This window comes from Phyllobates terribilis, unplaced genomic scaffold, assembly GCF_046119375.1.
Source record: "Phyllobates terribilis strain yellow unplaced genomic scaffold, ASM4611937v1 Scaffold_11__3_contigs__length_659146591, whole genome shotgun sequence".
NCBI lineage: Eukaryota > Metazoa > Chordata > Amphibia > Anura > Dendrobatidae > Phyllobates > Phyllobates terribilis.
This window is the reverse complement of record NW_027362771.1, coordinates 324,718,834-324,731,214: the sequence shown is the minus strand read 5'-3', so window position 1 is coordinate 324,731,214 and position 12,381 is coordinate 324,718,834. Positions and strand designations below refer to the sequence as shown.

At 44.7% G+C, this 12,381-nt stretch overlaps 1 protein-coding gene and 1 long non-coding RNA gene across 5 annotated transcripts in view; one reads left to right on the top strand and one right to left on the bottom strand.

The window, feature by feature from the left end:
- The window catches only part of LOC141166187 (uncharacterized), a 58,995-nt gene extending 53,364 nt beyond the window's left edge, over positions 1–5,631 (bottom strand). For both annotated transcript variants that reach the window (XR_012251255.1, XR_012251256.1), the window contains exons 1-2: positions 5,512–5,631; positions 2,686–2,802 (exon numbers count right to left, since the gene is read on the bottom strand). This is a non-coding gene — a long non-coding RNA (uncharacterized lncRNA). The remainder of the gene's footprint in view (positions 1–2,685; positions 2,803–5,511) is intronic.
- The window catches only part of LOC141166185 (src substrate cortactin-like), a 133,789-nt gene that overhangs the window by 18,766 nt on the left and 102,642 nt on the right, over positions 1–12,381 (top strand). For all 3 annotated transcript variants that reach the window (XM_073652634.1, XM_073652636.1, XM_073652635.1), the window contains one exon: positions 5,534–5,644. In XM_073652634.1, coding sequence (XP_073508735.1) covers positions 5,534–5,644 — 111 coding nt within the window. The remainder of the gene's footprint in view (positions 1–5,533; positions 5,645–12,381) is intronic.

Here is a 12,381-nt window from a genome sequence, read left to right as displayed (position 1 = left end):
ATTTTGGAAACTAGACCCCCCAAGGCACCTATCTAGATGCATAGTGAGCACTTGGGACCCCCAGGTCCTTAGGAAATTAATCCGTAAAAATAAAAAAGTGTTTTTTTTTTCACTTTTTCATTTTTATCAATCAATTTGTGAAGCACCTGGGGGTTCCAAGTGCTCACTATGCATCTATATAGGTGCCTTGGGGGGTCTTGTTTCCAAAATGGGGTCACTTGTGGGGGAGCTCCAATGTTTGGGCACACAGCGGCTCTCCAAACGCAACATGGTGTCTTCTAACAATTTGAGCCGACAATTTGTTAGCGGACACCATGTTGCATTTGGAGAGCCGCTGTGTGCCCAAACATTGGAGCTCCCCCACAAGTGACCCCATTTTGGAAACTAGACCCCCCAAGGCACCTATCTAGATGCATAGTGAGCACTTGGGACCCCCAGGTCCTTAGGAAATTAATCCGTAAAAATAAAAAAGTGTTTTTTTTTTCACTTTTTCATTTTTATCAATCAATTTGTGAAGCACCTGGGGGTTCCAAGTGCTCACTATGCATCTATATAGGTGCCTTGGGGGGTCTAGTTTCCAAAATGGGGTCACTTGTTGGTGAGCTCCAATGTTTGGGCACACAGGGACTCTCCAAACGCAAAGGGTTCCAATTTGTTAGCGGACACCATTGTGTAGTGCATGTCAGGTTGGTGTGCGGTGTGGTATATTGTAGTGCATACACCACACACACACACACACACAACACACACACACAATCTCATACACTACAACACACACACACCAACCTGACATAGCCTCCTCAGCTGAGTACGCCCTAGACTGGGATGAGCGGGACGGGCGGGACATTTTGTGTGCTTTGTGCGTGTGTAAAAAAAAAAAAAAAAATCAAAACTTTATTATAGTGTGAGTGTACGTGTGTGTGCTTGGTGTAACCTTCTGCAGTCACGTGTGGGGGCGGTCAGGCGTAGGGGCCGGTCAGGCGTAGGGGGCGGTCAGGAGTAGGGGGCGGTCAGGCGTAGGGGGCGGTCAGGAGTAGGGGGCGGTCAGGCGTAGGGGGGGTCAGGCGTAGGGGGCGGTCAGGCGTAGGGGGGGGTCAGGCGTAGGGGCGGTCAGGCGTAGGGGGCAGTCAGGCGTAGGGGGCGGTCAGACGTAGGGGGCGGTCAGACGTATGGGGCGGTCAGACGTAGGAGGGGGCTGAGGAGATGGAGGAGCCAGAAGCAGCAGCAAGGGGGGTGATCACTGGGGCAGGAGCCGGCAGCAGCAAGGGGGGGTAGGAGGCCGGCAGCATCGGGGGGTGATTACTGGGGCAGAAAGGGGAGCAGGAGCTGGCAGGAGCAGGGGGCTGATTACTGGGTTTTCGGGGGGGGTGATCACTGGGAACAGGGGGGGGTGAACACTGGGAACAGGGGGGGTGAACACTGGGGGGGGTGAACACTGGGGACAGGGGGGGTGAACACTGGGGGAGGGGGTGATTATTAGGAGGTGGGGGGTGATATCACTGGGACTGGGGGATGGTGGGTTTGATCACAGGAGCAGGGCATTTACACTGAGCCTGCTGCTGCTGTGATCACAGTCCACCGGCTGTCAGAAGGAGAGCAGCAGCCGGTGGATGAAGACGTGGGAGAGGGAGCGGAGGTCGGGGTGCAGGTATGAAAGTGGAGGGGGGGTGGAGAGGGGGGCGGGGGGGGGGTCGCGGGGGGGGTGGAGGGGGGGTCGGGGGGAGTGGCGGCAATACTTACTGCTGATCAGCGGTGGCGGCGGCAGACGCGATCCACAGGGTCCACAGCAGGGGGTCCGCAGCAGGGGGTCCACAGCAGGGGGTCCACAGCAGGGGGTCCACAGCAGACGATCTAGGGTTGGGAAGGTGCTGGGAGGTTTCAGCCATCCCTCCATATCTGATTGGGGCTAGTATCCATGTGACGCTAGCCCCCCAATCAGATCTTGGGGGAGGGGGGGAACAGAGGTGACACTCCCCCCAGCCAATGGCTGATGCTGTAAGCATCAGGCAATGCCCAGATTTAAATATTACACCAATTTTCATTGGTGAAATATTTAATTCATACCGATTGGCAGTTTCACTAAAAGTGAAAATGAAACAGCCAATCGGAGGGGTCCCAGGCACGGGGGGGTTAATCCACCCCCCGGGGGGTCGACTTCAGGATGTCCAGTTGCAGTAGCAACTGTGACACCTGAGCGACCCCGCTCGCAGGCGCTACAGGGGCTCTTTCCCTCCATGTCACAGACGCTGTGACATGGGTCGGGAACGAACTGTTTTCCATGTCACAAACGGTGTGACACGGGTCGGGAAGGGGTTAAGTATTTTGTGTGACATATCTCTCTGATTTAAGGGCATGGAAATTCAAAGTTTGAAAATTGCTAAATTTTCAAAATGTTCGCCAAATTTCCTTTTTTTCCACAAATAAACGCAAGTGATATCGAAGAAATGTTACCACTATCATGAAGTACAATATGTCACGATAAAACCTTCTCAGAACCAGTGGAATGCGTTAAAGCGTTCCAGAGTAATTACCTCATGAAGTGACAGTGGTCAGAATTGTAAAAATTGGCCCTGTCAATAATGTGCAAACCACCCTCGGGGGTAAAGGGGTTAAGAAGTCACCTTTGCCACGATTGTCATATTTACTTTCCGTTTCAACTGTCCAATATTGTCTGTTTCCTCTCACCTGAAAGCTCTCTTCCCCACTGTGTAATAAACATAGATGTGCATCGGAATGGAGTAGAGCAGGTTTGTACAATGATCTTGACACATCTGCATCAGGAAATAAAAAAGTGGATGGCCACTAGAATGAAAAGCAAAGCAAAAGTCTTGGTAGCAATACTTTTCAAGAACATTAAGCAAGTGAAGCTCTATACATCTAAGGCCTAATGCAGACGACCGTAGTTTCAGTTTGAGTATAATCCATCGCACTAGGACCAATGTTATTCAATATGGCAGTGCTGATGTCCTATTTTTTACCTTGGACCATAAAATCTCAGCATGCACGATTTGCCTCCGATAACTATAATTTAATTATAATTTGCCTCTGATAATAATCACTCGGCCATTCATGTGTATGGGTCCATGGAAAACCGCACTTGGATTACATCAGATTTTCATGGACTGACATAATGGAGAAGGTGGAGAAACTTTTTTATTTTTTCTCCACCTTCGAGAAAATCAGATCACACTCTGATCACAGCAAGATCACAGCCAGATCACAGCCAGATCACACTCAGATCACACTCAGATCAGCATAATCAGACCGATTTTCTCTCATGGAGAACAGAATGTCTGCACCTGCAATAAAGCAGAGGCACAGCTAGGGGTTCAGCACAGGCAAAGGGGGGTATAAGCGAAAACATCTGAGTGGGCCCCTAACCAGATAAGTATGTTTAGAACTATTTTGGTGCAGATTAATCAGTTAATTCAGTTACTGAAAATAAATCTCTTTACAAAGACCAACACTGATATTACTGCCATATGGTGAACATGTAGTGGTTGATATTAGTCCTGCAAAATTAAAGGGAACCTGTCATATCCTATCTACACTACCCCCAAGTGAACGACTACATCAGAAAGAACATCACCTGTATGTCCCTACAACTGTACTGCGAGCTCTTAAAGGAAACCTGTCATGTCTTATCTACTATCTACAATGCCCTCATAGCGTTATCAGTAATGCAATGTGCATCACTAACATGTTTTTTTCATTAAAATTGGTGGTAATATAATGAGTATATAACAATTTATACACTTATATCCTACTTGCTCGTTTTAGTCATATGGGTGTGATCCTGGTATTCAGTCAGGGCTGGCGACACCCACGCATTTTAATTTTGCTCCTGGCTTGCGCTGATATAAGTGGGGCTCTTGCGCAGTTTTACATCACCAGCCTCGGCTCCCTGCGCATGCTCGGGGAGCTGTGCGGCTCATAGCGCATGCGCAGTGAAGCGGTGAACTACACTGCTTCACTGTGCACGCGCAGGGAGCCCAGGCTGGCGATGTAAAACTGCGCAAGTGCCCCACTTATATCAGTGCTAGCCCGGAGCAAAATTCAAATACATGGGCGTCGCAGCCCTGACTGATGTGGCGCTGCCCCTGACTGAATACCAGGAATCACACCTCTATGACTAAAACGAGCAGGTAGGATATAAGTACATAAAATGTTATATACTCATTATATTACTACCAATTTTAATGAAAAAAGCGTGCTAGTGATGCACATTGCATCACTATCAACGCTATGGGGGCATTGTAGATAGTAGATAGGACATGACAGGTTTCCTTTAAGAGCTTGCAGTACAGTTATAGGGACATACAGGTGATGTTCTTTCTGATGTAGTCGTTCACCTTTCCCGTCTTTTCCATCTTGCCCGGACTTACATAACAACTTCTTCCAGTTAGGACTTATCTGCAGAGTTTACAACAAAGATACATGTTACTTCTCACATTTGCAGCACCGTCCCCATGTATTCCCAACTTGCACAAACTCCTTATCCTGCTGATACCCCAATATGAGCCGCTGTTGCCATATTTTTCTCTATTGCTGTACCTGCTGTGTTGCACAAAGACAGTGCTCCTCTCTGTGCCCCTGTGCCCTTGTTGCACTTACTTTATAACTTTCTAAGGGGCACAGTATTTTGCTCTGCCCTAGTAAGGGCAGAGCAAAGCCCTGTAATGCGATGGCACCTATTACCCGAAAGTGAAGTCAGCGCTTGCGCATGCGTATTACAGAACTTTTCTCTACCCTTAATATGGCAGAGCAAAGTGCGCCTCCACAGGCCTGCTCTTGAAATGCGTAGGTACAAGATTTGCAGGGATCTGTGGCCAACGTAGGACACTATCATGCACATTAATCAAGACAAGAGGCCAGCAACATCCATCAGAGCAAACCATGCAGGAAACTTATAAAAGATATTTTTTGGAACATGCAGGGGGAGTTAGTGGCTTATATACAGGTGTATGGACTGCACTAATAGAGCAGTTAAAGGTTGTGGCTTTTGTTCATATTATGAAAAACTAGTGACAGATTCCCTGGAAACCATTAACATGCAGGATAATTGCTGTGGACACATAAAATAAATGCATATGAATACCTAATACTTGGTGCTGGCATTCGTGTGCATATCATCCTACCCACAGGAGGTATAAAATGGGGGTTTCTATCACAAAGACTTATGGAGGAACAAGTAGGCTTTCTGACAGATTAACCCTAATTATCTAAAAAGGCACCAGTGACACAATCAGCATTTTTTTCTGCTACTTATTAAGTACCGTAAGTAATATTAAAGGTGCAAAGCGCTGCTTTTAAAGGGGGTTTCTATACTTTTTAGGTGAAAGTGCTTAAATAATTCATATATAAATATCATCTCTTATCTGCATTGTATAAAGTGTGATCTAGGCTCCAGGACCATAGAGCTCCATCAGTTTGTCCAATCTGTTCACTAGGGATATTGAGAATTTTTCCATCTTTTATAACACTGATTGGGCACAATTCCTGCAGACTTACCTCTTACTCTTCAATATTTCAGAGTGCACTGGGACATGAGTACAAAGCAGACGTGGGAAAGCATTCCTCGCAGACCGATGCAGCTAAAGGTTTTGGAGGGAAATATGGTGTACAGAAGGAGAGATGTGATAAGGTAAGTAAACATGTACTGAAAATAATCCTTTACAGGCTGGTAATTTGTAATAATCCAGCTACAAAACTGCTATAGCTACTAGACGGAGTTTGATATTTGCTAGTCATAGTGGCTTTTATATGGCTTTTATGATTTCCAAAATATATAACCATATTTTGTAAATGAAAGTTAATTTTGGCTTTATGCAGATATCTATACACAGGGCTTGGAATTATTAAAACTATTTTTTTAATTTACAGTGCAAATTGAATGTAGCAAGGAGCTGAGTGTTAAAATATAACTTAATGTTTATTAGGATAAAATATAAACCTAAAAAGGCCTATTAAGAGATACAGTAATAGTTAAAAGTAATGCAACCAGTATTCCCAGAAGTTTATTCACATAATAACAAACTGTGGCTACCAGAAGCAGCAAGATTAGTCCAACAATGAGAAAAAAAAGGTGTTCATGAAAAACAGAGCATGATAAGAGTAAGTGCACACTATCCGTACTGTCAGTGCTTTGAATACTTTATGCTGCGTCCAAAGCGCTGCACGCAGGTGAATCCGCATGTGTTCATTGAACCATGCGGATTCACCGCATTCTATACATTACAGTGATCTAATTTCTCTTGCGGAGACTAGCGACTCCTCAAGAGAAATTGACATGCTGCAGTCTGTGAAGACGCGCCGCATGTCCGTGTCCGCGGGTGATCTGCAGCAGCACAGAGACGCATACTGGGCATGGAATTTCTTGAAATCCCATTCACTATGCTGTAACATCTGGCCGCTGCGGATTGCATGCAGTGCAAGTGCCCTGCTTCCAATCCGCAGCAATTACTGATCGTGTGCACGTACCCTAATAAATGTTTTGTTCTTGGCCAATTTACAGGAATAGACCTGTGATGTCCAGTAGTATGTAGGTAATCTAGAAGGTTAATACAAGTCTATACATTGCTTAAAACTCCCTGTTGTGCCCCATGCATTTGCTCCCACACTTACAAGGGCAGTACTCAAGTGTAGGACTGCCACTAATTCTATTCAATACCCCATATTATGGAAATCACAGATCTATTCCTGGAAATTGGCTGAGATCAAAACAATGTAGTAACTAGAGTCCGATGGGCCCTGATGCAAAATTTTAACCTGGATCTCCACCTGCATGTTGGTCAAATGAATGGGCCCTTATAGCATTCTAGATTCTAGAAATACATACGTGCTCACCCCCCCCCCACCCATGTAATAATGTTGCCCGTCCTGGCTCCTTCTTTTAATAATTTACCCCATCCTGGGCCCCATGCTATAACATTTTCCCCCTTCCTGGGCCCTTTCCTGGTATAATGTCCTCCATCCTGGTATAATGCCGCCATCCTGATATGATGTCCCCCTTCCTGGTATAATGTCCCCCATCCTGGCATAATGTCCTCCATCCTGGTATAATGCCGCTATCCTGGTATAATGTCCCCATGTTGATATAATGTCCCTCAACCTGATATGAAGTCCCCATTCTTGTATAATGTTCCATTCTGATATTATTTGTCCCCCATCCTGGTGTAATGTCTCTCATCCTGGTATAATGTCCCCAATTATGGTATAATGTCTCCAATCCTGGTATAATGTCCCTCATGCTGGTATAATGACCCCATTCTGGTATACTGTCCCCTATCCTGGTATAATGTCCCCCATCCTGGTATAATGTCACCCATGCTGGTATAATGTCCCCCATCCTGGTATAATGTCCCCATTCTGGACCCAGCGGGTCTCTGTGCCGCAATACATTTCAACTGAATGTGTGTCCAGGGATGCACATCCAGGTGAAATTGGCATCAGCAGGTCCCCCTCCCGCATGGACCCAGTTGCAATTGCACACACTGCGACCGCAATAGTTACTTTCTGGATCAAACCATTTAGTATCAAATACTGTTTTTTATGAGCACCTTTATGTTCAATATTGGACTGATCTTGCTGCAACTGGTAGCCACAGTTTATTATTATTAGACTCAACCCTTTCTGGGGACACTGTTTGAATTATTGTCATGGGTGTGTTAGATGTATCAGACAGTCGCTCTGCATCTGGCTGCAGAATGTCACTGTGTTTGGCATTACAGACGCCTTCTTAATCTTTCTGACTTTTGGACCCAATGGCAACCTCCCTCCTTCTCTGATTGACATACCCTGGTCTGGGTGTTTATAAACTCTCAGTCTGCTTTAGGGAGTCACAGGTGATATTCACATTTTCCCTTGTAAAGGCTTGGAGCTATAGCAGTCTGCTAGCTTCCTCTCTGGTGCCCTTGGAGGACATTTGGTGTTATCTCTCTGGTGTCTGCTCAAGATAAGTTTTCCCCCTTTTTTTGTCTCCCCTGTTGTCTTTAGTTTGTAGTGGGGACTGACCAGTGCTCACCCCCCTCCTCCCTATCAAGGACCTAGCTCTAGGGATATACAGGGCTTAGGTTTCCTGCTCGGCGATTTGTGTGGAACCTATATAGGGAGGGTAGGGTAGGCAGGGTGTTATTAGATCAGCCTAGGAGTCTCCACTCCCCCTCTCCCTAGTGTCTGGACTTCCTTTTCCTCATCCCTTTGTGTTGCACTTAGTCTTTCCCACACTGTGCGTGACATTATCACCGGCCGTGCATATATATATATATATATATATATATATATATATATATATATATATAAAAAACTGACACATCATTTTTTTTGTGTGTGTGTGTGTGTTTTTTTTTTGGGTGTGGTTGTTTTTCTTGGTTCATAGATTTCATTGCTGAGCTTTCAGAGCAGCTGCACAGGCTGTCCCTGGAGGTGACTGACCTCCGCTATGAGGTTCAGCAGCAACAATAGCGGCTGCAGGTCCCTAATGCTGTGGTTTCTGCAGGTAGGCCGGTCCAGCTTGAACCCATGGTTGCCCTCCCAGACAGGTTTTCATGAGGTAGGGACAAGTTTTTTGCGTTCAAGGAAGCTTGCAAACTGTATTTTAAACTTTGTCCTTACTCCTCTGGAGGTGAGAAGCAACGAGTGGGAATTGTGATCTCACTGCTGCAAGAAGATCCTCAATCTTGGCCTTTCTCTTTGCCGCAGGGTTCGGTTTATCTCCAGTCTGTGGAGGGGTTTTTCGGGGCTCTAGCCCTCATTTATGATGAACCTGACCGAATCTCCTTGGCTGAGTCCAGGTTGTGTCGCCTATATTATGGGAATCATTCAGTGGAGATGTACAGCTCTGAATTCCGCAGATGGGCAACTGATACAAAATGGAATGACCCACAAGAAGAATCTGAAAAATTAACTGAGATAGGGAAGTACTGTAACTGCACAGTTACAGTGGCATGTAAATGTTTGGGCACCCCTGGTCAAAATTACTATTATTGTGAACAGTTAAGCAAGTTGAAAATGAAATTATCTCTAAAAGGCCTAAAGTTAAAGATGACACATTTCCTTTGTATTTTAGGCAAAAAAAATATATTTTTTCATATTTTACATTTTAAAAATTACAAAAAGGAAAATGGGTCAATGAAAAAGTTTGCATGTTATTACCTAGTAGCATGCCTTTTTGCAAGTATCACAGCTTGTAAGTGCTTTTTGTAGCCAGCCAAGAATCTTTCAATTCTTGTTTGAGGGTTTTTCATCCATTCTTCCTTGGAAAATTCTTTTAGTTCTGTGAGATTCATGGGACTTCTTGCATGCGCTGCTATTTTGAGGTCTAGCCACAGATTTACAATGATATTCAGATCAGGGGACTGTGAGGGCCATTGTAAAATCTTCAGCTTTCGCCTTTTGAGGTAGTCTATTGTGGATTTTGACGTGTGTTTAGGATCATTATCCATTTGTAGAAGCTATCCTCTTTTCAACTTCAGTTTTTTTACAGATGGTATTATGTCTGCATCAAGAATTTGTCTAAATTTCATTGAATCCATTCTTCCCTCTACTCGTGAAATGTTCCCCTTGCCATTGGCTGCAACACAACCCCACACATACAGTACAGACCAAAAGTTTGGACACACCTTCTCATTTAAAGATTTTTCTGTATTTTCATGACTATGAAAATTGTACATTCACACTGAAGGCATGAAAACTATGAATTAACACATGTGGAATTATATAGTTAACAAAAAAAGTGTGAAACAACTGAAAATATGTCTTATATTCTAGGTTCTTCAAAGTAGTCACCTTTTGCTTTGATGACTGCTTTGCACACTCTTGGCATTCTCTTGATGAGCTTCAAGAGGTAGTCACCGGAAATGGTCTTCCAACAATGTTGAAGGAGTTCCCAGAGATGCTTAGCACTTGTTGGCCCTTTTGCCTTCACTCTGCGGTCCAGCTCACCCCAAACCATCTCGATTGGGTTCAGGTCTGGTGACTGTGGAGGCCAGGTCATCTGGCGTAGCACCCCATCACTCTCCCTCTTGGTCAAATAGCCCTTACACAGCCTGGAGGTGTGTTTGGGGTCATTGTCCTGTTGAAAAATAAATGATGGTCCAACTAAACGCAAACCGGATGGAATAGCATGCCCCCAAGATGCTGTGGTAGACATGCTGGTTCAGTATGCCTTCAATTTTGAATAAATCCCCAACAGTGTCACCAGCAAAGCACCCCCACACCATCACACCTCCTCCTTTATGCTTCATGGTGGGAACCAGGCATGTAGAGTCCATCCATTCACCTTTTCTGCGTCGCACAAAGACACGGTGGTTGGAACTACAGATCTCAAATTTGGACTCATCAGACCAAAGCACAGATTTCCACTGGTCTAATGTCCATTCCTTGTGTTCTTTAGCCCAAACAGGTCTCTTCTGCTTGTAGTCTGTCCTTAGCAGTGGTTTCCTAGCAGCTATTTTACCATGAAGGCCTGCTGCACAAAGTCTCCTCTTAACAGTTGTTGAAGAGATGTGTCTGCTGCTAGAACTCTGTGTGGCATTGACCTGGTCTCTAATCTGAGCTGCTGTTAACCTGTGATTTCTGAGGCTGGTGACTCGAATAAACTTATCCTCAGAAGCAGAGGTGACTCTTGGTCTTCCTTTCCTGGGGCGGTCCTCATGTGAGCCAGTTTCTTTGTAGCGCTTGATGGTTTTTGCAACTGCACTTGGGGACACTTTCAAAGTTTTCCTAATTTTTCGCACTGACTGACCTTCATTTCTTAAAGTAATGATGGCCACTCGTTTTTCTTTACTTAGCTGCTTTTTTCATGCCTTAATACAAATTTTAACAGTCTATTCAGTAGGACTATCAGCTGTGTATCCACCAGACTTCTGCACAACACAACTGATGGTCCCAACCCCATTTATAAGGCAAGAAATCCCACTTATTAAACCTGACAGGGCACACCTGTGAAGTGAAAACCATTTCCGGTGACCACCTCTTGAAGCTCATCAAGAGAATGCCAAGTGTGTGCAAAGCAGTCATCAAAGCAAAAGGTGGCTACTTTGAAGAACCTAGAATATAAGACATATTTTCAGTTGTTTCACACTTTTTTGTTAAGTATATAATTCCACATGTGTTAATTCATAGTTTTGATGCCTTCAGTGTGAATGTAAAATTTTCATAGTCATGAAAATACAGAAAAATCTTTAAATGAGAAGGTGTGTCTAAACTTTTGGTCTGTACTGTATGTTAGAGCGTTTTTATGAGCAGCATAAAGCAGTAATGGATTATAGCATGCCGGAGCCAAACTGGAGCAAGGGATACCCTGTGAAATCTGACATTGGCAGCTGATGAGGGATGCATGTCGCCTACTAAAGTGCTTTGTCAGTGTGTAAATTGCAGGAATCCATAATAATATCTGCCTCATATTTTTCCTGGAAAAAAAACAACAGAACGCAAGAGTGGTTGGAGGAAGAACAGCAACTTGCACATGTTCATTTCTTCCCTGTGTCTGTTTGGGACCTTCAAGGTCTATGTTACATGTAGTAGGGTTTTGAGGAGGAGGGATGATAAAGAGGAGGAGGATGAGCAGCAGGTAGATGTGGAGGGGAACTTAGAGTTGACACAGGCAGGGGACTAGGCTGACAGAATGAAAATTAAGACAACGCTGATAGTTAACTTCTAACAAAGGGATGGCTATTGGATGCCATGCTATTAGAATATCACTTTAACAGCAAAATGGGGATTTTTTTCCAGCTTCCAAAAGGATCTCCAAATTGGCTTATTACCAGGATTAGCAGTGTTACCTGCTCTGCAAAGCTTTTGTTGAGACAACTCCTACCGACTGCCTGACTGACCAGCAGACACTTCTGCGATCCCTGCAGACCCAATGCTCCCCAACCTGTGTTAGCATTATCCCTACAACAAGTAGCTATGGCAGCAGCAATAGTATGTTTGACATGATGGACCAAATGTTTTATCGGCCATTGCGACAATCTGATAGATTTCACCAAGCAGAAATGCACTGGCTGAATTGCCAGACTCAGTTATACCTAAACTGTGTCCTTTCTCAGTCAGATACCCTGAGCTTGGAACAATAATAAGAACAGGCCAAGTTTGATATTGGCATACTGTTATGTCCACCCTCCAGAGTAATGTCAGAGATTGTATTCAGTGTAGCCTGTAGCTTTGTCACACCCAAACGAGCCAGGTTATCGACCTCAAGGGATAGACTGTACTGCTGCTGTCGAGCCAACAGGCCGGGCTGCCTGCCCACTGTGTTTAATAGTGACAGACTGTACTGCTAATGTGAAGCGTATTCTCCCTGTAGGGTACACAAACATTAAACAGCTGGCAAAATAGGGCTAATTTTTTTAAAGACTTGTGTGCAACAAGTCACTGCTT